Raw genomic sequence first — 22,221 nt, forward strand, 5'->3', positions numbered from 1 at the left:
TGAGCGGCAGGACTGAACTGAGCAGATGGCCCCCGTTGCGTTATCAATGTCTTCCGGGTGGTAGCGTTATGTTCTTACCACCTAAGACACCTAACTCGTCAATCTCACAGCAGCACTTGAACCACTTCTACAGCAATACTGACTTACAATCTTACTACTGCTCTTTCATAGAAGGGAATTTTATTTTATCCTAAGAAAGAGGAAATTTAATAATGAAACCTCCTCTGGTTATCTCCCAGACTCTTTGAGATGATTTTTTTTTAGACCAATAGCTTTTTTTCCATTTTGCAAAAGACCTACCATGTCCCAAGCTCTTGTTAAATTTTTCATGTACCGTGGAAAATGACTGAAGTGTTCCATCCTGACCTGTTGATATACACAGAATATGTCTAATCAAGCTTCATCAAAACAATGGACCACTTGAATCATGACGTTTATAAAATTAGATTCTATAAAAAGCTTGAAGTTAGTTGGCAGCACTTTAATAGGAAGCTGATTGTAACTACCTCATTTATAATATTCAACTGCCCATGGAATGCCATTTAGTAAAAACAAAGGATAAAATGAGGTGCTAATAAACGCCAGCAGATTATCTGAAGAGGCAAGGGCCACATTTCTGGAATCTGTCCATTCTGACTCCAACGATTACTAAATAGAATGACATTCCAAATAAAAGTAATATCAGCTAGTGTTTCCTGAAGTATTCAAAAACAATCACCTCATTTTACTCAGATTTTCAAGTCACTCAAAGGGACATCTGAATCTAAAAATGTATAAATACCAAAGCTAATAAATATCAAACACTTTGTTCTCATTACTTGCTGAATTAAACTAACACAAAGCAGAAACTTACTTGCACTAAGAATTTGTTGTCCATTTTGTCCATAATATCTTATTTTGGTAAGAGGAGCACTATGCCCCATTCTGAATCTCAAAAGCCGGCCTTCACCTGCGGGACCATCAAATATCCATATCTGCCAAGAAATTAAAAAAAGGTAAGGTTTTTCCCACAATGTGTCAAGTGATCTGCAAGCAGTCAAACCATCTTCTACATAAATCTAGTGGCACTGGGTAATGCCTGCAGACCACTGATCCTGGAGTGCAGGTTAGGGAAAAGATAAGCTGTCCAACTCTCTCCAACTCCAATAATCTTGCCTGGAAAATCCCATGGACAGAGCCTGGCGAGTGACAGTTCATGGGGTCACAAAGAGTCGGACACGACTGAGCGACTGAGCACAGCACAACTCTCTCACTTCGTGAAAATCCGGCAATCTGCTACGCCTTCTATTTCATCTGTATCCATGTCTTAGCCCATGTTCCTTTCACCCTCTAGGTTTCAGGCTGGTACATCAGAGCAGGCTTATAATAACCCAAAGTAAGGTGGTAATAACCACAGTACCCTGAGAGCGTTGTCAGCACCATTTGTGACCAGAAGCGGCTCTCTGTGGAGAAACGTCAGTCCGGCAATCGCTGTAGAATGTGCATTTCTCATTTGATTGATTAACTTTTTGTCTTCTAGATCCCAGAGTCCAATATGGCCACATGGGCTTCCAGCTGCCATCACTGGGTGACCATCTGTTGTTAAAATAGAATAAACTAATAAAAACATGCACCATCAAACAATTAAACTTAATAATTCTTCTCTCCACTCTTTTAATCCATAAATATAAATTTAAAATAAAAGACTATATACCAATAATCTACCAATATTCCTTTGGCTCTTTATATTCCAGTATTTCATTCATTTCTATTAGATTAAATTATAAGCAAATATTAAGAAAATTTCTATGAACTTAAAAGTAATACATCTGAAGTGTTCTTAATTTTCATCCATAAACAAGTTGAGAGTTACCTGTGCGAAATGAAATTGAAGTAATAGGTCCCCAGTCTTGACGAAATTTCATTAAAGTTTCATCAAATTTAATGTTGTGAATGATAATCTGACCCGACATGAGACCAACAGCCACAACATCCACAGCCGGGGCCTGAAAATTAAATGACTCAACTTTTCATTTTTTTAATCAAATAGCTTTAATAATACTGATGATCGCATCATTATTTGTTACCAAAATAAGTATTGATAATGGAATATCTTTCCGGAGATGGCAAAAACAATGAATATTGGCATTCTGGCATACTTTAATTGATATCTGGCATGGAAGTATTTAGGAATGATTTTTCCAAATTACTTCCCAGCTTCAGTCTGGTAGTCATCATCACTTCCCCACCCACAGACATAGTTAACTTGCTAAGAAAACAGCCGTAATACATAGGAGCTGATATGTGAAATCAATACAGATCATTATTGCCTGAACAGAAACAAAGAAAAGACAACTCTTAGACAACATATAAAGGTTCACTGCATGCATGGCAACATAAAAGGCCAACTACAAAGGAAGTGAAGAATGGTCTATCCAAAGAATACAAGGAAAACCTATAACCCATGTTAAAAGGCAAATAGGTTATACAATTAGTCTGTTCCAGCTCTAATAGTCTATGATTTTAATCTTCATTTTATACAACAGTATTACATACAGACTCTATACTACGTTTCTGTATTTAAGAACAGAAAATCAATGTCCAGTACTATTACAAAATGGAATCAGGCTAAACATGTAATTAATTTGCCATCAAGTAACTAGTATGCATGAGACCCTGTGTAGAAGCTGGTGATACTAAAACAAATATGATGGCTGGCCCTCAAAGAACCTAATCATCACCTTTGGGATTTTCTGGGTAGGTAAAAGCAGAGCAAGGTGATGGAAGTGAGAGAATGAGAAATGTGTATAAACTGAGCAGGTATAGGCAATGGATATTTGGAAAGATAAAGTACACGGCCTGTATGCATGTCCAACATGTAAGGTTCTTTGCAGCAATACAGCCATTCAGACATACAGTTCTACAAACTCATAAAGACAAAAACAGTTATTTCTGGAAGAGTCCAGCATCTAATAAACAATTAATACTGGGCACTGATTGAAGGTAGGAGGAGAAGGGGATGACAGAGGATGAGATGGTTGGATGGCATCACTGACTCAATGGAGATGAGTTTGAATAAACTCCAGGAGTTGGTGATGGACAGGGAGGCCTGGCGTACTGTGGTCCATGAGGTCACGAAGAGTCAGACACGACTGAGTGACTGAACTGAACTGAACCGACCGATTAACTCAAGCTACAAATCTCAACACACTGACAAAGTTCTCTGTATGACCTACAAACTCCCTTGCTTCACTGAAAAACCTTATCTCCACTCTGACCAAGGCACTGGACTCTATATGCTTACAAAATGATTGGTAAACATGGATTCAGCCAACCACAGAATTAAGAGACTAATTCCAGGCAAAAAGGTTTCCACAAATATTTATAGATAAAGGCATTGTTTTCAATTCTATTTCTAAAACATTGTTTTTCAGGGTAATATTTATTAAAAAACTAGACTATACATTATTTTGTCTTTAGGTCCACAAATGTGGTTGGTTGGCCCCTGAAACTGAAAGATCCTACTACTGCCTTCATTTCTTATCTAACTTAACAGAAAAATACTAACCTGCTGAAGCGCTGTCACTCCAACTTTCCATCCCGCAAATGTATATAGAAGTTTACTACAAAAGGAAAAATAGTGAAAGCCATTTTTTGGGGGGGAGAAAAATAAAATTAACTACATATTAAAAAATGATATAGTAGCTATTAATTAAATTCTTACTCTGCCCCACATTGTTCCAAGTAGGTATATTAATCTATTTAATACTCAAAATAATGCTATGAGGTAAACAGCACCATTTTTCAGATTAAGAAACTAAGAAACTTAACTACATGAAAAAATTAAGTTAAGATTACAAGGCTAATATTGACAGAGCCCAGACTCAGATCCTAAACTGCTAAGAACTATGATACTATGCAGCCTCTTAGAGAAATTAAAAAGAGAAAGAAAAAAAATATATAAAAACTATTTTATATGACAAATACAATTTAAAATAAAATCTTAGAATACAGGCAGATCTCACTTTTTACCACAGTGTGATACCAGAAACGTAATACAAAAAAGGAGTACTACTTGGTGATAGACAGGGAGGCCCGGCGTGCTGCAGTTCATGGGGTCACAGAGTGTCGGACATGACTGAGCGACTGAACTGAACTGAACTGACAATACTACTTGTATGTTACATGAAAACAGTGATGCTGCTCTGAATTTCAGAATCAAGCCATGAATGATAGTTTATAGAGCAGAGATACCTGAGATTGTTATAATGACAATAAAATATTTATTCATATTTTAAATTCTTTAGGCACAGATTAGGTCACTCTCACACAAAACCTAAAGAGATAACCCTGGGGCAGAGAATATTCCCATCATTATTTCCCAGCCTATTACAGAATAGGTAGTCAATGAAATTTGTTAAGCTGAACAGAAACACTGATTTAAAACTAATAACTAATAGGATAAACATTAAACCTCTGAAAATCTTATTTTCCCTTTCGAATTTGTAAGGGCTTTGGAAAGGAAAATCTGGATGGTCAAACATTTCTGATTGCTCTTTTAATGATTATACAAAGAAAACTGAGCTACCACTCTTTTCGCTGGATAAGTGTGCAGATAACAGGCAGAGGTGCTCACCGTCATCTATCTAGCCCCCTAACTATACTAACAGTGTTACAAACATTCATCATGTTTATGCTTGAAGATGAATATGCTTTTACCCTGAAAACCATACCTAAATGCTAGCACTAAATAAACACTGATTTGTGTCGCCATCTAATGTTTATTGAGAACTAGAAGCTGTTTAGTGACGATTTCAATGATCTTGTGTACTAAAGCCTTCATTACAGTTTTATTAATTCTTTAGTGACTAAGGTTATTAGTATATAGTTTTTAATGAGCATTTATGAAGCTGCCTACCATGTTCCAGGACCATATCCCAGCTTTCACATATGTGATTCCATGAGTAACAACCCCAGGAACAGGTATATTTACTGAAAACCCTCCAAAAAAGATATAAAGGAAAGGAGAATTGAGAGACTTAAGAATGCTTTAGGAGTAATAGATGAGGATAAAGTAGGAATCACTTATGTTCTAAATACAGAGCTTACTTGGATTTTACATTCCATAACTGGAGGCTTCCTTGTTCACTGCCAAGAAGTATTTTATTCAAGTAGGTACTTGGGTGCAAAATTGCAGAAATTTTAAATACTGATTTATCAAAAGACAACTGCAGGTATTCTTCTACAAAAGTAAAGGTTATAGATAATAAATAAAACAGTTTATTTTAAAATATTTTTCATACACCCATATATTTAGCACTTAAAATCTACCATATCAAAGATTTATGTACTAATATAAATCAAAGACATATACTAACTAATAAACATTCCCTGAGAAATTAAACAAATGTGATGAGGGGTGACTTGCAAATTTACTTAGATTGTTAAGAATTTCCTAAAACTTCTAATATCAATCCTACTTAAAATTTTACTCACTGCCAAACTGGTTTACGGGGTGAAAATGAAAGAGTTAAAAAAAAAAAAAAATGACACTAAGGGATCAGACTTAGTATTTTATAATTTAATCAAGAGGCAGCTAATGTTCCGAATGAAGTGCATGGGAGGGAAGGAGCAAATATCTGAAGAGCTTGATCAGCTCCTCAAATGTAAAAAGTCAGAGGCAAACTTAAATGAAACTAAAAACAGGCCTTCTCACATTTACACAGGAGACCCTCAAACAGAGGAGGGGAAAAGAACTTGCAGCCCTGTTGAATGGAAAATGGCACAACCTGCTGTCTTTTGCTGCAAGATCAAAACATTTTTTGAAATATCACATGCTTAAAATTCCTACGTGTGAATTTTGTTTTCTACTTCACAGTTCATCTATGATGAAAACACTTTCTCACTTAATTTCCCAATGAACTTGAGTATCAGAGAACAAATACTTCTCTTAAACTTTAGTTTCATTCCATCTGGCTGCTGCACACTCCAGGAGTATGTGTACCGCAATTTAAAGAACATAGATAACAGACGAGAATTACAGAATCTTTTACTTAAATATTATTTTAAAAGACTCTTGCCTCTATATGTAACTAGCAGTCTTACTTAAGATCACTACAAACAGCTCCCTGAAGACACTGTGCTGCTGCAAGAGTCTTTTTATTAAAGCTGGGTATCAGTGTCAACAGAAAGCTGGCTGAACTCCTGTTATTAGAATCTGACTTGTTAGAGTCAGATTCTCTAACTTCATAAAAGGTCTTTTAATATCCATCTGCATGGGGACTATGTTTGAAATTCTGTTCCCTCCACTTAAGCAAAGAAAAAACAAGAGTGGCTAATCTAAGAAGAACATGGAATGACTGCCAGGACGGCAATCCCTAAGACTTTTACTAAAAATAAACATACTACCTTAAAAAAATGAGTTAATCAAGAGGTAACAAATGCTAAAAATGCACACAGACCAAAAAACTTAAAAGCTTTAATTCATGACAGACCCCACAGTCTTTTACCTGATGAAAGCTGGGGTTATTCTGGTGATAAATTTCTAAGCTTTGGTGATAACATGGCCCTATAAACATAGCTCAATGACACTGTTTAAGAAAATCACAATTAAAGGACACTGACTCATATTCTTAGAAAAAGGATGTTTATTTTCCTTCAGATGACTGGATCTTCAAGTTTACTATTACAATCTCACTTACAAAAGTTGCAAATACAAGCCAAGTATTACTCAGGTGTAAATATACACCAAAATTCACCCCACAGAGAAAATATCACATGTCATTAAACTCGGAGAACTATAACGCAAAGCATTATAAACAGCTCAACTAGCTAACTAAAACTGCTTAGCAATTTTTTTTACTTAGAACCCTTTTCCTTATACACATTAAAGATTCTTAAAATTTTTTTTACTGCTTACATGTGAAATCTCTGGTATAGAAGTCATCCTTACAGAGATATTTTAGCTACAGACATACTGTTCCAAGATAAAGCAATAAATTGGTTAAATCTTACCTTCTGAATATATGTGCCAAATAATAAGAACGCTGTCAGTATCAACAGAGATAACATGATCCCCAAAGGGTTGCAAAAGACAGATTTCCGCCTTATGACCTTTAAAGGTATGTACTACCTGCAATGTCAAAATTCAAAAGAATTTCAAATTATTCATTCATCATGTAATATTATTCATATTAACAACAACAAAAAAAACCCCACGCAAATCCTGAAGATGCTCACATTAAGAAATGTCCAACTTTCAATTACCCAAGGTTAGATCAACAAATAGCAAGTGTCAGGGAATGTTTGACGGGAGGATTCCTACGTGCTGCCTCTCATGAGTCTTTTGTCCCTCTTCAAGCGGAACAGCACGCTGCTCCCAGGGACTGAGGTCATTGTGTGAGGCAGGCTTGGGTCTCCTTTAGTAAACATTCTCTTTAGGACAAAACTGCTTAGTCTCGTTCCCCTTTCTTGAGATATGGATTGTGTCCTGACCTTGTGACTAACATTACCCCTTGTTCCCTTGGTAACGGTTGCTGTACGTTTGGTTTTCTGATCTCTATCATTCCCGAAAGAAGTTTCTTGTACCACAGCCTATATATACTCATAGGAAAATCATTAAAGCACCTTTGCTCCACCAGAGCTTAGGTCCCCGGGTCTTTTTTGTCTCTTTCTCTCTCTCTCTTTCTCTCTTTCACTTTCTTATCGTCAACTCCGTACCACAAGGTTCTGGTCCATTAAAGGACCCCAACAAATGGCGCCCGAACAGGGACACTGGTATACGTGGCATATTGGGTGGAGTGACTCAGGGACCTATTGAGGTCGGTAAGTACTAAGGCATGGGTTAAACGGCTGGCCAGCCCCATTATTTTTCTACTTTACTTCACCATTTGTTTAAATTTCAGGGACTTCTGGCTTCACGGCAATGAATAGAGGCTTGCCTTCAAACAGTAGTTGAACATAATCCTTAGTTTCCTGATAAATGCAGTTTTGATTTATTTGGCTCCAGGTCAAATGAACAAGGAAAAAATATTCCAATTGATCTCTAGCCCCTATGGGCTCTTAAAGCTGTAATTCTGCCATTTCAAGGTACATTCTAGCCCTTCCAATATTCAGCAACAGATAGAACACTTATTACATAAATATAAATTAAATGATTAAACTTTACAAAAGGCCTAATTAAAACAATACAAAATATCTCAAAATTTTCTTACTAGCCCCGCCCCGGCTGCTCCAAATGCTTCTCCTCTGCCAACAGTCGCAACTCCAAAAGTCTCTCATTTGTTGGAACCTAATGAAAAGTTATGCTAATTTTTAAACTAGATTAGAAGCTGCTATTTCCCATACTGTAATCGGAGAAGAAACCAAAAAACAGCTAGAGAAATTACTTGCTTATGAGAATGCAAATCAGAAATGTCAAAGAGCTATAGCTGCAATTTCTGAGACTAAAATTATTATTGATTATTTAAAAGCTTATCACAATCTAAGATCAGAAACTCAAAAGATGCAAATACTGATTGAGGCAATGGCTACTACCTTTAAAAAGGGAAATGAAGGATGCTTTAATTGTGGAAATAAAAATCATTTAAAAAGGGACTGCCCTAAAAAGGCTAATACCAAAAAATTTGCCCTCGCTGCCGTAGAAGAATGCACTGGGCCAAAAGCTGTAAATTTAAATTTGATATTGATGGAAAACCTATTCCAGGAAACTCCAAACAGGAACAAATTCTATCTTTTCCCTCAAACCCTCAACATCCGGCAGTGCTGCCATCGATATACCAGCCCTAAATGATTTTTTCCTTTACCCTCAAACAGTCCCTACTAGAGTGCCTACTGGACCTTTTAGACCCCTGCCCCCACAAACTTTTGGTCTTTTGCTTGGCTGATCTAGTCTGACTTCTAAAGGAATTACTGTTCACCCTAGAATAATTGATTCAGATTATAAAGGAGAGATTCAAATTCTGATGTCATCTCAGATTCTATGGCAATTCAAAAAGGGGGACAAAATTGCTCAATTACTTCTTTTACCTTACATTTCTATTAATTCCTCTAATAATGTACGGACAGATGGGTTTGACAGTACAGATCAAAAACAATCTTTGTGGACATCATTAGTATCTGAGAATGCCCGACCAAATATAAATATCAAAATTAATAGTAAAAGATTTTCTGGTCTCCTTGACACTGGATCTGATATTACTATTATTTCCAAACATTTATGGCCCAAATCCTGGCCTGTACAAAAGGTCTCCTGCCAAATTGCAAGAATTTCTCAAACTAAAGTACACGAAGTTTATTAAAGTGTTCAAATATACTCATGTGAGGGACCAGAAGGCCAACCTGCAACATTAAAACCTTATGTGATAAATGTACCCTTTAATCTAATAGGAAGGGACTTATTTATACAATGGCAAACTCAGATATACATTCCACATTTTTCCTAGGGGCCACTGCTCATTTAACAAACAAAACAATTATTAAAATAACTAAGAAAAATTATGAGCCTATTTAGACAAAGCAATGGCCCCTTATGAAAGATAAATTACAAGCTACTAAAGAACTTATAAACACACAATTAAAATTGAAACATATTGAAGAATCTTGCTCTTTTTGGAACTCTATTTTTGTTATAAAAAAGAAACATAACAAATGGTGTCTCTTAACAGAGTTTAGAAAAGTTAATTCTTTTATGAAACCTATGGGTACATTGCAACCAGAGATCCCATCACCTATTACTATTCCTCAAAATTGGCACATTATTATTACTGATTCACAAGATTGCTTTTTAAATATACCTTTACACCCTTTAGACCGGGAGAGATTCACTTTCTCTCTCCCTTATCCTAATCATATCGGGCCTCATAAAAGATTTCAGTAGACTATGTTACCTCAAGGTATGCTTAAAAGTCCTGCTACTGCTGCTGCTAAGTCACTTCAGTCGTGTCCTACTCCATGCGACCCCATGGATGTCAGCCCGCCAGGCTCCCCCGTCCCTATGATTCTCCAGACAAGAGTACTGAAATAGGGTGCCATCGCCGTCTCCATAACAGTCCTAGTGTTTGTCAGAATTTTGTAGCCAAGGCTTTACTTCCTATGTGACAACAATTCCCTCATGCATATATCATTAATAATATACTATAGCTACAAAAAGGAGAAATGATATTTTTGACACTGAATGGCTATGATATTCTTTAGACTCTGGAAAAAACTGATGAAAATAAAATCTTTTTTGAAATTGCAAAACTGGTTCTTCTTGCACTTGCAGTTAGGAAAAGGTTAACTTGTTAAAATATTTTTTTTTTTTTTTTTGAGCTCCAGTTCTGCCTGGGAAACAAAAATAGGCCTAAGAAAAAACCTTAAGTTAATTCTTATCATGTCCTTGGGATACACAGCCCACTCTATCTAGGACTCCAGCCATTAACAAATTGGTGGAGCTCAAAACAAATAAATAAAACAAAAAGATATTTTAAATTTCAAACAGAAAACTATGCCTATGTATCTAAAATTATCTATGTCTCAATGTATGTCTTTGTTTTTGGATAGTGTGGAATTAATGAGCTCTATTTGGATTCAGCTTTACATGAACTGAAGGGTGTTCAATGTTGGGTATAATGTTTATTTAAATGTGAATGTGATTTAAATATAATTATTTGTTAATCTAGTTGGGACATGTCTTGAGTCATCAACATTATATAATACTTTTATTATGCCTTGGTTTAAGGTAAACTAAGTTTGTCAACAAAAAGGTAACTCTTTATATATATATATATATACACAAATATATAGATGAGATAAAAACTTTTAGATAAGTTCTATTAGAAATAATTGTATTTTTGATAGAATGATCTATTATCTATAATCTGGAGCCATCTCTTGAGATTGGAGTGACTTAGGTTTCTAGAGTTGTGCTGAACTAAGTAGTAGAAGTTTGTTAAATGGCTGGGTCATTTCCAAATGAAGTAGGATTTTGAAGCGTTAATTGCTGAACATTGGCTTACTCTTAAAAGGGGTTTTTCTTGCAGAAGAGCTGAAGAGATTTTGAGCTGTTAATGAATATAAATATATATTTATATAGAAATGGATATATATATATGATTTGAGAAATATGTTCATCGGTCTATAAAATGCTAACATACAAGACATTTCATGGTTGCTATGGAAAGTAAAATATATGCTTTTAATAGAAAGATATAAGAAATGGCAAATAAAATGATGAATACAAAAATATTTTTTTAATTCTTGAAACATTTATTATAGAATAAAGTGGTATTTACATAAACTTTACTAGACTAGTTTTTCATTGTCGTTCTAGCTACAGCAAATGTTCTTTCTCCAAAGTAAACCAAATTAGAAACAAGAGAAAAATTCTGGAAAAACAACATTTAACAGAATTAACTTTGGTCAGCAGATACATTCAGACTGCAAATATATTAGAAAATGCAGTTGAAATGCTTGGGTGGATCACAATGAAAACCACAAAGTATGGTATGTTTATTTGAAATAAACATTGCATTTGTTTATTATGCTATCATACTTTGTTTTGGCCTTTTAACTTTTAAAGATATTTAGTGCTAGAATTTTTAAAAGGCTTATGACAAATGAAGGAAAATTTTATGGCAAATTGATGTAACTCATTGTCCTGAACTTTCTTCCTCTTCCTTCTTACATGTCTCGATCAATACAAATTCTTCTTTTCTAGGGGCAACACCTCTCTAAGGTAAGACTACACAACATGTTATAACCCACCTATCAACTTACTTCACGATAATGAGAACACCTAATTCTATAAAAACAGACAATGACTCTGCCTATATTTCTAAGCAGTTCAAACAATTTTTACATTCATTCTCTATTAAACAGATTGCAGACATTCCTTATAGTCCACAAACACAAGACATGATTGGACAAACACATTACACACTGTAACTGCAAATAAAAAATTAAATAAGAGGAAATACACAGGAACACTTTTGTCTTCCTTGTCCAGAGCAAACTTTACTAGATTCTGATGTAGTGTAGTCTTTAAGCCTATAACTATTGTTGGTGTGACTATTTCTGTTCCCAATGTGTAGGATTCTTAAAGCAGGGCGAAAATGGCATAAAAAAAAAGACACCATTTCCCGAATGGATTATTTGTTCCTAAGAATATCAGAAATGTGGAATGTTTGCCTTCTTTTCAGGTCTGTCTTGGAAGTGTAGTCATCCTCTTTAACACACTGAACAGTGAGATTCAACAGTTGCTAAGCTGCATTTCTTTCTCAAGGACAAGGTCAAATATATTTGGATGTGAGCAACATTTCATTTGTCAAGTTGTTCTGCATCACCTTTTCAATAATTTCACTTAGGAAAAAATATTTGAATGGTTACTCCTAATCCTTTGCCCCAAATAACATAAACCACAGCCCAGTCCCAAACAGATTTCTGAATGATTTTTTTCTTTTGGACTAAAATATTTCCTAAGAATGTTTTCATCATTATTGCTTTCCTCTCTTTTTATAACTATTGTTAATATAGCCTTATTTGTTTTAAAGTTTTTAAACTTACCACAAAGAGATGTTTTGACAAAAACAAAAAACAAACAAACAAAAAAAGAAGTCTTAAAACATTATAGGACACCTCCTTTCCTTTGCCCATTTGATATCAAGACGGGTTAACTAATCAATAGAAATCTAAGAAACTAATCTTACAGGAAAAGGATATGCTTCTATTTCTCCAGATAGATCCAACAAGCTCACATGACTTCCTCTTCAGAAGATTCAACCTAAGGGGGCCCCCAGCATTCAGACTAGAGATGAAACAACAAAAAACCCAGGAAAAAAAAATTCCAATATAAGCCATGGCAACATTAAAAATTTCCAAAAAACGCCGCACTTGACGTTATCAACCTTATGATCTCCCTACTTGGGGACAGATAAAAACCCTTACTAATTAAACTGAATACCTGATTTCTCAACAGGGAATGCCTCGAAATCCTAAAAATATTTTTCTTCGCTATGCTTGCTTTGCTTGTTTTTGCTTCCCCCGCTCAGGCTGACTTGATTGATCACACTTACTGGGCTTATATACCTAACCCCCCTTTTTTATTGTAGGTTGTAAAATGGACAGAAATAAGACCAATCATATCCACTAATGAGTCAACACATATGCCCCCTCCTTGGAACTGGAGGGGCCCTCTCATCCTGAAGAAAAAGAAAGTCTAATTAATATCGTTCTAGGTTATGAAGTCCTTCCTTTATGTATGGGCCCAGCAGAATTATGTATAAACGTTAGTCGACAAACTTGGGCTTTTGTCCTGCCTCCAGAAAAGGATTTTCGGACACTACTTAGATTATTTACTGCCCTTTCTTTGTCAGTGAGCCATGTTTATACTACTAAAACTTTAGAGAAAGAATTAAGAAAAGAACAAAGAACAACATGCAAAGGGTTTACTAATAAGAACTTTAAATATATTCCTGTTCTTTAGGACAAATGTCAGGCCAAACCAGGAAAATTAATGTTTATAGCTAATCATACAATTGTCAATTGGGGACCCCACAGTATGTGGTTATTGAACTGCTCAGATGATATTAACAATACTATGTATGATTATATTACTCAAGTAACATGGAAGGTTACTAATACTACAATGGAACATTACCATGACAGAGGACTTCTTGGCTAGCTTGATGATGGAATGGCCCCCACCTCGTCCTCGAATCATCTTTGATAAACAGATTGGGCCTAAACAATGGGACATCTAAAAACTTGCTGCAAACACCGAAGAACTTGGGACTTGGACTAGACATTCCACAGGGACCAATCATAGCCATAACAATTATTTCTTTCACTATAATCAATCATATTTTATACAAGCCTATGTTCCACTTCCTTTTGTTGTAGCTATAAGAAATTTACAATTCAATAAGACTTTACATTCTGTAACTTGCATAAATTGTAAATTATATACTTGTCTTAACTCCTCTATTTCCTTAAAAAATGACTCCCTTTTGATTCTTCGATCTCGACATAATCTATGGCTACCAATAAATCTCCAATGACCCTGGAAAGGTCCCAAGGCTAGACTTGCTTCCCAGTTATTTCCTTAAAAAATGACTCCCTTTTGATTCTTCGATCTCGACATAATCTATGGCTACCAATAAATCTCCAATGACCCTGGAAAGGTCCCAAGGCTAGACTTGCTTCCCAGTTATTTACTAAATTGCTCTAATGATCTAAACGATTCATTAGATGGCTGATTTTTGACATTATAGGATTAATAGCTATTTGCACCATTGCTGTCATCACTAGCGTTACTTTACAAACCTCAATTCAAACACATAATTTTATCCAAAACTAGACTAAAGATGCTCATACTATGTGGGCCACTCAGGCTCAAATAGATGAGGATATTCAAAAAGAAATACAAGAACTGAGAACAGCCATCAAATGGGTTGGAGATCAATGAACAGATGTACAAAAACAGATGATGCTAAAATATGATTAAAATTCTACTCAATTTCATGTTACTCCTGTTCATTTCTATAATAGTAGCTACAACTGCAAACAAATCAAGTTTCATTTTTAAAAAACACATATGATAATGCCTTTCTGAATGTACAGTTATTACAAAAAAGAAATATGTGAAACCTTTTCTAATAATCTGCCCTCTTCTACTAGTATGGGAACTTTAGCTAAACAATTGGCTGATCAATTATCTGGGCTAGACCCACATAGATGGTTTCAAAGCCTTAATCATAACATTGGGTCTAGAACTATAATTTTGGTGATTGTCTTAACAATTATATTTGTTGTCTACTGTTGCCTTCATGCAAAGATTGTCAAAACTGAACAAACTCTGATGGTCAGAACTCTTCTTGCAAATATTATAAATAAATAAGGGGGAATTGTCAGGGAATGTTTGATGGGAGGATGCCTACATGCTGTCTCTCATGAGTCCTTTGTCCCTCTTCAAGCGGAACAGCACGCTGCTCCCAGGGACTGAGGTCATTGTGTGAGGCAGGCTTGGGTCTCCTTTAGTAAACATTCTCTTTAGGACAAAACTGCTTAGTCTCGTTCCCTTTCTTGAGATATGGATTGTGTCCTGACCTTGTGACTAACATTACCCCTTGTTCCCTTGGTAACGGTTGCTGTACGTTTGGTTTTCTGATCTCTATCATTCCCGAAAGAAGTTTCTTGTACCACAGCCTATATATACTCATAGGAAAATCATTAAAGCACCTTTGCTCTACCAGAGCTTAGGTCCCCGGGTCTTTTTTGTCTCTTTCTCTCTCTCTCTTTCTCTCTTTCACTTTCTTATCGTCGACTCCGTACCACAAGGTTCTGGTCCATTAAAGCACCCCAACAAGCAAGGAATCACACGTTTTCACCTGCTCCCCCAGCAAGTCCAATTACGAAACATGGGTTAAGAACACAGAAATGAGATCTTTGAGGCTCAGCTTTTCAACCAAGCTTAGGGAGAAGGCATGCAAAGAGCTGGGTCCCTCAGCCAACCCAACCAGCACAACTCCATGCATTCTAGAAACGCGGGATGTTCTAGAAGGCTGACCTCTACAGCCACCACCAGCTGGCTTCCACAGAAGACAAGGGAGGGCGATATACGATACTTCTTCCCTACAGCTTTCTGTCTGGACACAGATATTTTTACCCTGACAGCAGTAGCTGCACCCTCACTAATTACAGTCTCTTCCCCCATGGTTTCAGTTCTCACCAGGCTCCAGGAACGCTATTTCTTCTCCTCCTCCCTCTGGCCCTAGGGATGGTAACAGTTTCCTACAGTTCATAGTCTCTGATACCTTTCTACTCCTAATTTGTACATTTATCTCCCAGGAAAACCTACAAACTGCAATATTTTGAACAAAAAAAGGACCCAGACTCTGTAAAAAGAAAAAAACTTTTACTGACTGTCAAAACAAAAATTCCCATTAAAGAACTTTAAGTTGCCTTCCTCTGCCATGGGTAGAGATGATGGAAAACACTGGGAACAAACATCATTAGCCTGAGTCAGACTTTGAGAAGTACAGTAATTCCATCACCTGGCTATCTAGCCATCCCCATGGCCACATTCCCTTTCACTCTGGACCACTAGCACCAGGTCATCTCTCAAATTAGTCATCCCAGGACAAACTTAGAAACCAATGAGTAGATTAAGACAAAAAAAGATCCTCCCTTAGTAGAGACAGCAGAGGATCTAGCCTTTTCTGTAGGCAACAAGCACCTGGGTCTTAGAAAATGAGTCATGGGCTATGATGTTCATAACGAAAAAATCAATCCACATAAAGCAATGGTACAGATGTGAATCTCTTAGGAAAATATTTTCAAAATACTCTTGACTGAATCCTACCCCAACCAAATAAACAAAGTGGACAACTCCAGAGATGGGACCTGGTTGGAAACAAAAAAGCTGTAGTAGTTAGCTGCCCAAATGATTCTAAGGTTGATCCCAGGCAAAGAAAACTGAACTAAAGCATCACTTTTAACTGATTATGAAAATTTGATGAAATCAACTTTCTCTTCCTCCAGCAGAGTGAATATACATTAAAAAATTAAAAAAAATACGTCGAGAGTGTCTCAGACGAAGAAGAGCAACATTAAAGTTCCCTCCCACTACCATGACAATCGATCACTGACTGCAAAAGACAAAATAGTTCAAAGATACAAACCTCTTTATTACGGGCGAATGCAGAGAAGACATTCCCATAAGCAGCAAAGACTAACCTCCCATCAGCTGCCATACAGCAGATGTCCTGTGGGACAGAGTTACCTGGAAAAAAAGAAATATAAAATGAAAAAGTTAAACATATTTTTTAAGAAATAATGATATTTAAGATTGTGGAACAAATACAAACTTTAATTATGCCATGTAACATCTTTCATTTCTTATAATTTAAAAATATATAAGTATGACAATCAGAGCATAAAATTTAGACTTCAGTGTTATTTTAGACATCTAATAACAACAATCACATTGAAAATATGACATCACCTTGACTTTCCCTAAGAGAATTAATGTCCAGTATCTGCAGACACAAGAACATAATCCTAAAGAATTGAGAAGCTTTTTGAGGTTATTTGGGGGAAAAAAATCCTCGCTAAATACACAAAACTCTGGCAGATGGTCATCTAATCTCCATGTGAATGCCTTCAGAAACATCAAGCTCCTAACAACTTCAGAATATTTTAATAGTAGGTCAAAACTGAGAACTCTTAACTCCACCGTTTGGAGTAACTTAAAAAAAAATCCCATATGATATTCTACCTTTCATGAATAATATGGTTTCCACTTAATCTTCTCCAAGGTAAACATGCCTATCACCTCCAGCCATTTCTCATGACAGGATTTCTTGATTCCTCTCTCACTACCATGGTCACATGGGCTTTTACTTTTTATTTCCCATTTTGGGGGCAGGACCATTAAAATATAGAGAATTGTTTTAAGTATCTTTCCTGCTGTTATTCTATTTTTATAGGTTTATCATTCACTTTAATATTGCCCTTCTACAGCCTTCTATAATCTTTTTAAAAAATTAAATTTATTGGACATACACTCTAAATCCATATAGCTCTGTTTTTCTTACAAAGATCACATTTGATGGTGAAACTAGAATCTCTCAGTCCTGGCAAGCTCTTCATTCTATAAAAGAGTTAAAAAAAAAAATATTCTTCCATTGCAAAAAAACATCAAAATGTAGGAAAAAGGAAAACTCTTTCTTACAATGGAATGATAGAATCAGAAAATCACTATTTGATAATCATCCTAATAACTCAGGTGAGAATCACCACTAAATGATAGTCAGCAGTACATGAAACTTTGAACAGTAAAGACTAGTTAAAGTGAAAGTGAAGTTGTTCAGTCATGTCTGACTCTTTGCGACCCCATGGACGGTAGCCTACCATGCTCCTCTGTCCATGGGATTTCCCAAGCAAAAGTACTGGAGTGGATTGCCATTTCCTTCTCCAGGGGATCTTCACGACCCAGGGATTGAACTCGGGTCTTCCTCATTGTTCAGTTCAGTTCAGTCGTGTCCGACTCTTTGCGACCCCATGAACTGCAGCACGCCAGGCCTCCCTGTCCATCACCAACTCCCTGAGTTCACCCAAACCCATGTCCATTGAGTTGGTAATGCCATCCAACCATCTCATCCTCTGTCGTCCCTTTCTCATCCTGCCCTCAATCTTTCCCACCACCAGGGTCTTTTCCAATGAGTCAGCTCTTCGCATCAGGTGGCCAAAGTATTGGAGCTTCAGCTTCAACATCAGTCCTTCTAATGAACACCCAGGACTGATTTCCTTTAGGATGGACTGGTTGGATCTCCTTGCAGTCCAAGGGACTCTCAAGAGTCTTCTCCAACACCACAGTTCAAAAGCATCAATTCTTCGGTACTCAGCTTTCTTTATAGTCCGATTCTCACATCCATACATGACCACTGGAAAACCCACAGCCTTGACTAGACGGACCTTTGTTGGCAAAGTAATGTCTCTGTTTTTTAATATACTGTCTAGGTTGGTCATAACTTTCCTTCCAAGGAGTAAACATTGTAGGCAGATGCTTTACTGTCTGAGACATCTGAGACTGAGACAACTGAGACGGTAAAGCGTCTACCTACAATGAGGAAGACCCGGGTTTGATCCCTGGGTCATGCAGATCCCCTGGAGAAGGAAATGGCAATCCACTCCAGCATCCTTCTTTGGGAAATCCCATGGACGGAGGAGCATGGTAGGCTACAATCCATGGGGTCGCAAAGAGTCGGACATGACTGAGTGACTTCACTTTCACTTTCAATGTATCTTACCACATGTACTTACTACATTTATTAGCTACAAAGGGCAAGTCTTTAAAAGGAGCTGCTTGATAAATGTCACCTTAACCAAATGATCAAAGTTTTCACTGCCAGGAAAAAGACTAACCAATAGCATGTGCCTCCTGATATGGTTCACTGAGAATTTAGCATCATTTCTTTGTTACACTTGCAACACTGCAGAACCTGAATCTAATCATAAGTATCAGAAAAAGTCAAATTGAAGAATATTCTTTTAAAAAGACTAGCCTACACTACTCTAAAAATATCAATGTTGTAAACCACAAAGAAAGCAATGAACTAGTTTAAAGAAGACCTAAGAGAAATGACAACTCTAAGTGACAAACAACCCTGTCCTGGACGTTTTTGTTAGCTATGTACGTTTACCATAAATACATGCCTAAGTCTTTATATGTTTCACAATTCTTAAATTTAAGTCAAAATTTTAAAAGAATGTTAAAATATACTAAACACGCACAAATTCAGGATAAAGACTATACTTACTTACTGCAACCAGACTAAGTTTCTGAACCTGTTTTTAAAAAAGAGAACAAATGATTAAATTGCTACTAACAAAAAAATTATTATAATAATCTAGCACTTAAAGATTAAGCTCTAACCTCATACATAAATTTGCTATGTGGTCCTTCCTTAAAAAGACACTTACTGATGATACTAATTTTCATTATTAGCCAATTTTCGCTCAGTTCAGTCGCTCAATCGTGTCCAACTGTTTGAGGCCCCATAGACTGTAGCCCGCCAGGCTCCTCTGTCCATGGAATTCTCCAGGTAAGAATACTGGAGTGGGTAGCCATGCCCTTCTCCAAGGGATCTTCCTGACCCAGGGCTCAAACTTGGGTCTCCTGCATTGCAGGCAGATTCTTTTACAGTCTGAGCCACCAGGGAAGCCCATTCTCATTATTAGGAAAGCTTATATTTTCTACTATTTCATCAGTGATGGAAGAGTAGGCATCGTGTATAGTTTTGTATATGGGTCATGTAATACATATTTTAGGAGAAGGCAATGGCAACCCACTCTAGTACTCTTGCCTGGAAAATCCCATGGACAAGAGGAGCCTGGTATGCTGCAGTCCATGGGGTCGGGAAGAGTCGGACACAACTGAGGGACTTCACTTTCACTTTTCACTTTCATGCATTGGAGAAGGAAATGGCAACCCACTCCAGTGTTCTTGCCTAGAGAATCCCAGGGACGGCGGAGCCTGGTAGGCTGCCATCTATGGGGTCGCACAGAGTTGGACACGACTGAAGCGACTTAGCAGCAGCAGCAGCAATACATGTTTTAAGGCTTTGCAATCTATGTGGTCTTTGTTGCAATCACTCAACTGATAATATATCACAGAAGCAGCCACATATGGTAAAAAAAAAAAATGTTCATGACTGTATTCCAATAAATTTATGGATATATAATTATAATCTTTAAAACTGTCACATGCTGTGAAATATTCTTCTTCGATTACTTCCTGGCCATTTAAAAACATCAAAACCATCTAGCTCAGAAGCATAGAGCACAGAAGGGTATAAGGAGGAATTCAAGAAAGTGACAGCATAAGACTAAAAGTGCCCTTGAAGATGAATTAAATAATCTATGTTTCTTAATTGAGAGTAGAAGGATGTCTCCATCCCACTCAAAATCTGACTGTACTACATCCCACTACTATGCAAATTTTATTTGGAGACTATGCTAATATTAAAATAAACACAGACAGAAAAAAACAAATAAAAATGTCATTGGTCGTACAAAAACAAAATGTTGGCAGAATTGGCTTGCAGGCTGTAATTTGTGGGCCCCAACCTATGGTTACTGATCCAGCCATGAGAAAGTTACTCAACCGCTCGTGCTTCAAATTCCTCACCTATAAATTAAGGATTAAAATAGGTCCCTAATTTTATGGGATTATTGTGAGGATTCAATGAGTAAAATTTGTGTGAAGAGTTAGAATGGAGTCAGTCATACAGTAAATGGTCAATAAGTGTTAGGTGCTGTCACCAACACCGTCTCCATTTTGGAGACGGCCTTCCCTTTCCGTTCCTCACTTGCTCTTCCACTAATTCTACCTGCTACCAACAACCAGTTCTTCTTGCTAACAATCCATCTGATTTTCACAGTCCTTCAAGGAAAGCTTATATTTTCTAGAAGTACAACTTTACATCAGTTCAGTTCAGTCGCTCAGTTGTGTCTGACTCTTTGTGACCCCATGAATCGCAGCACGCCAGGCCTCCCTGTCCATCACCAAGTCCCGGAGTCTACCCAAACCCATGTTCCAGGAAAAGTGCTTAATTAACACCAACTAGTCTTAACCTCCTCCGCAAGTAAAGCCCCACCTTTCACAGAGCATACCTTCATCTGGAGAAGACAAAAGAAACAAGGAAACAGCAACAAAAGGCATTTCAAAGGTTGATAACGTATTTTAGAGGAAAACCCATCAGTTATAAGCAGGAAGGCCTTGGGCAAGTAACAGTTTTTTCTGAGATTTAGTCTCCTAGTCCATGTAAGGGTGCTACAAAATGACGAACATTCTTCTTAGAAAGAAATGCTGCAAGGGTTAGAGGATGTGGCACCTCTGAACTTTGTCATGGTGGCAGATGCTCAGGGGAAGTTTAGGGAAATTAGTCTGCTATCAAATGTGGACAGTCGCCTAAACCGTAACTAATCTCACCCTCCCCAGTTATCCCAGTGTATTTTAGCCCGCATCTCTAACGCGGTTCCCGTCAGGAACTGCACAATGAGATGGCTTACAGCTCTTTCTAATTAAAAGGGGGCGGGGGAGCAGTTTCCTTCACCGCATTTATTTCCAACCAACATTCTGACGCTGAACTCCGATGTCCTCCGGGACCTCCCCCAGCCGGACCGCCGCCGGGGCTCGTCGCAGTCGGACGGCCAGCGCGGAGGGCGGCGCGACCCCGGGTCACTCACGTCGTAGGTGTGGAAGCTCTTGCCCACGCACGTGGTCACGTAGAACCGGCGCTTCAGCGCACTGAACCGCACCGCGTGGGGAATGTCGCTGCTGAAGAGCCCCAAGGCCCGGAACCCCGCGAAAAGGGCGCTGGCGGTACGTTCGCCCGGTCCCTGCTCCATCGCGGCCGCCAGTGGCTGCCTCGCGCCTCCAGTCCCTGGGAGACCGCGCGCCCGGGCCGGTCAGAGCGTCTCGCGCGGTACAACCGTCGGCCGGCGCTTCCGGCGCCCTAGCGCTTCCGGTGCTCGCTGCCAATCGAGCGAACGGAGGCTGTCTTCGGTGCAGCTGAAAAGTAGCTCCCTGCGGGACGCGAAGGGGAGTCACCACTTGGGTTCCGCGGCCCCAGTCAAGCGCAATTGAGGGCGTTCCCCGCCGTCCCGGACTATCACACACTGCTGCAGATTTCCCGCGGGCCTGGAGGGGCGGGGCCGAGGGGAAAGCCCGGCGGGCGGGAGAGTGAGGGGACGTGGAAG

General features: G+C 37.8%; 1 protein-coding gene across 2 annotated transcripts in view; it reads right to left on the minus strand.

The window, feature by feature from the left end:
- WDR36 (WD repeat domain 36) overlaps nucleotides 1-22,021 on the minus strand; it is a 50,023-nt gene extending 28,002 nt beyond the window's left edge. Inside the window, exons 1-11 of one of the 2 annotated variants that reach the window (XM_043464489.1) lie at nucleotides 21,709-21,803; nucleotides 19,278-19,305; nucleotides 17,521-17,608; nucleotides 16,638-16,738; nucleotides 6,994-7,111; nucleotides 5,089-5,221; nucleotides 3,548-3,602; nucleotides 1,853-1,985; nucleotides 1,400-1,575; nucleotides 854-974; nucleotides 301-366 (exon numbers count right to left, since the gene is read on the minus strand). In XM_043464489.1, coding sequence (XP_043320424.1) covers nucleotides 301-366; nucleotides 854-974; nucleotides 1,400-1,575; nucleotides 1,853-1,985; nucleotides 3,548-3,602; nucleotides 5,089-5,221; nucleotides 6,994-7,111; nucleotides 16,638-16,738; nucleotides 17,521-17,533 — 916 coding nt within the window. In that variant the 5' untranslated portion in view covers nucleotides 17,534-17,608; nucleotides 19,278-19,305; nucleotides 21,709-21,803. Of the gene's footprint in view, nucleotides 1-300; nucleotides 367-853; nucleotides 975-1,399; nucleotides 1,576-1,852; nucleotides 1,986-3,547; nucleotides 3,603-5,088; nucleotides 5,222-6,993; nucleotides 7,112-16,637; nucleotides 16,739-17,520; nucleotides 17,609-19,277; nucleotides 19,306-21,708 lie in introns of both variants that reach the window. The other variant, XM_043464488.1, reaches the window with a different exon arrangement.
- Nucleotides 22,022-22,221: the final 200 nt, after the last annotated feature.

This window comes from Cervus canadensis, chromosome 4 (assembly GCF_019320065.1).
Source record: "Cervus canadensis isolate Bull #8, Minnesota chromosome 4, ASM1932006v1, whole genome shotgun sequence".
In the NCBI taxonomy this organism is placed as follows: domain Eukaryota; kingdom Metazoa; phylum Chordata; class Mammalia; order Artiodactyla; family Cervidae; genus Cervus; species Cervus canadensis.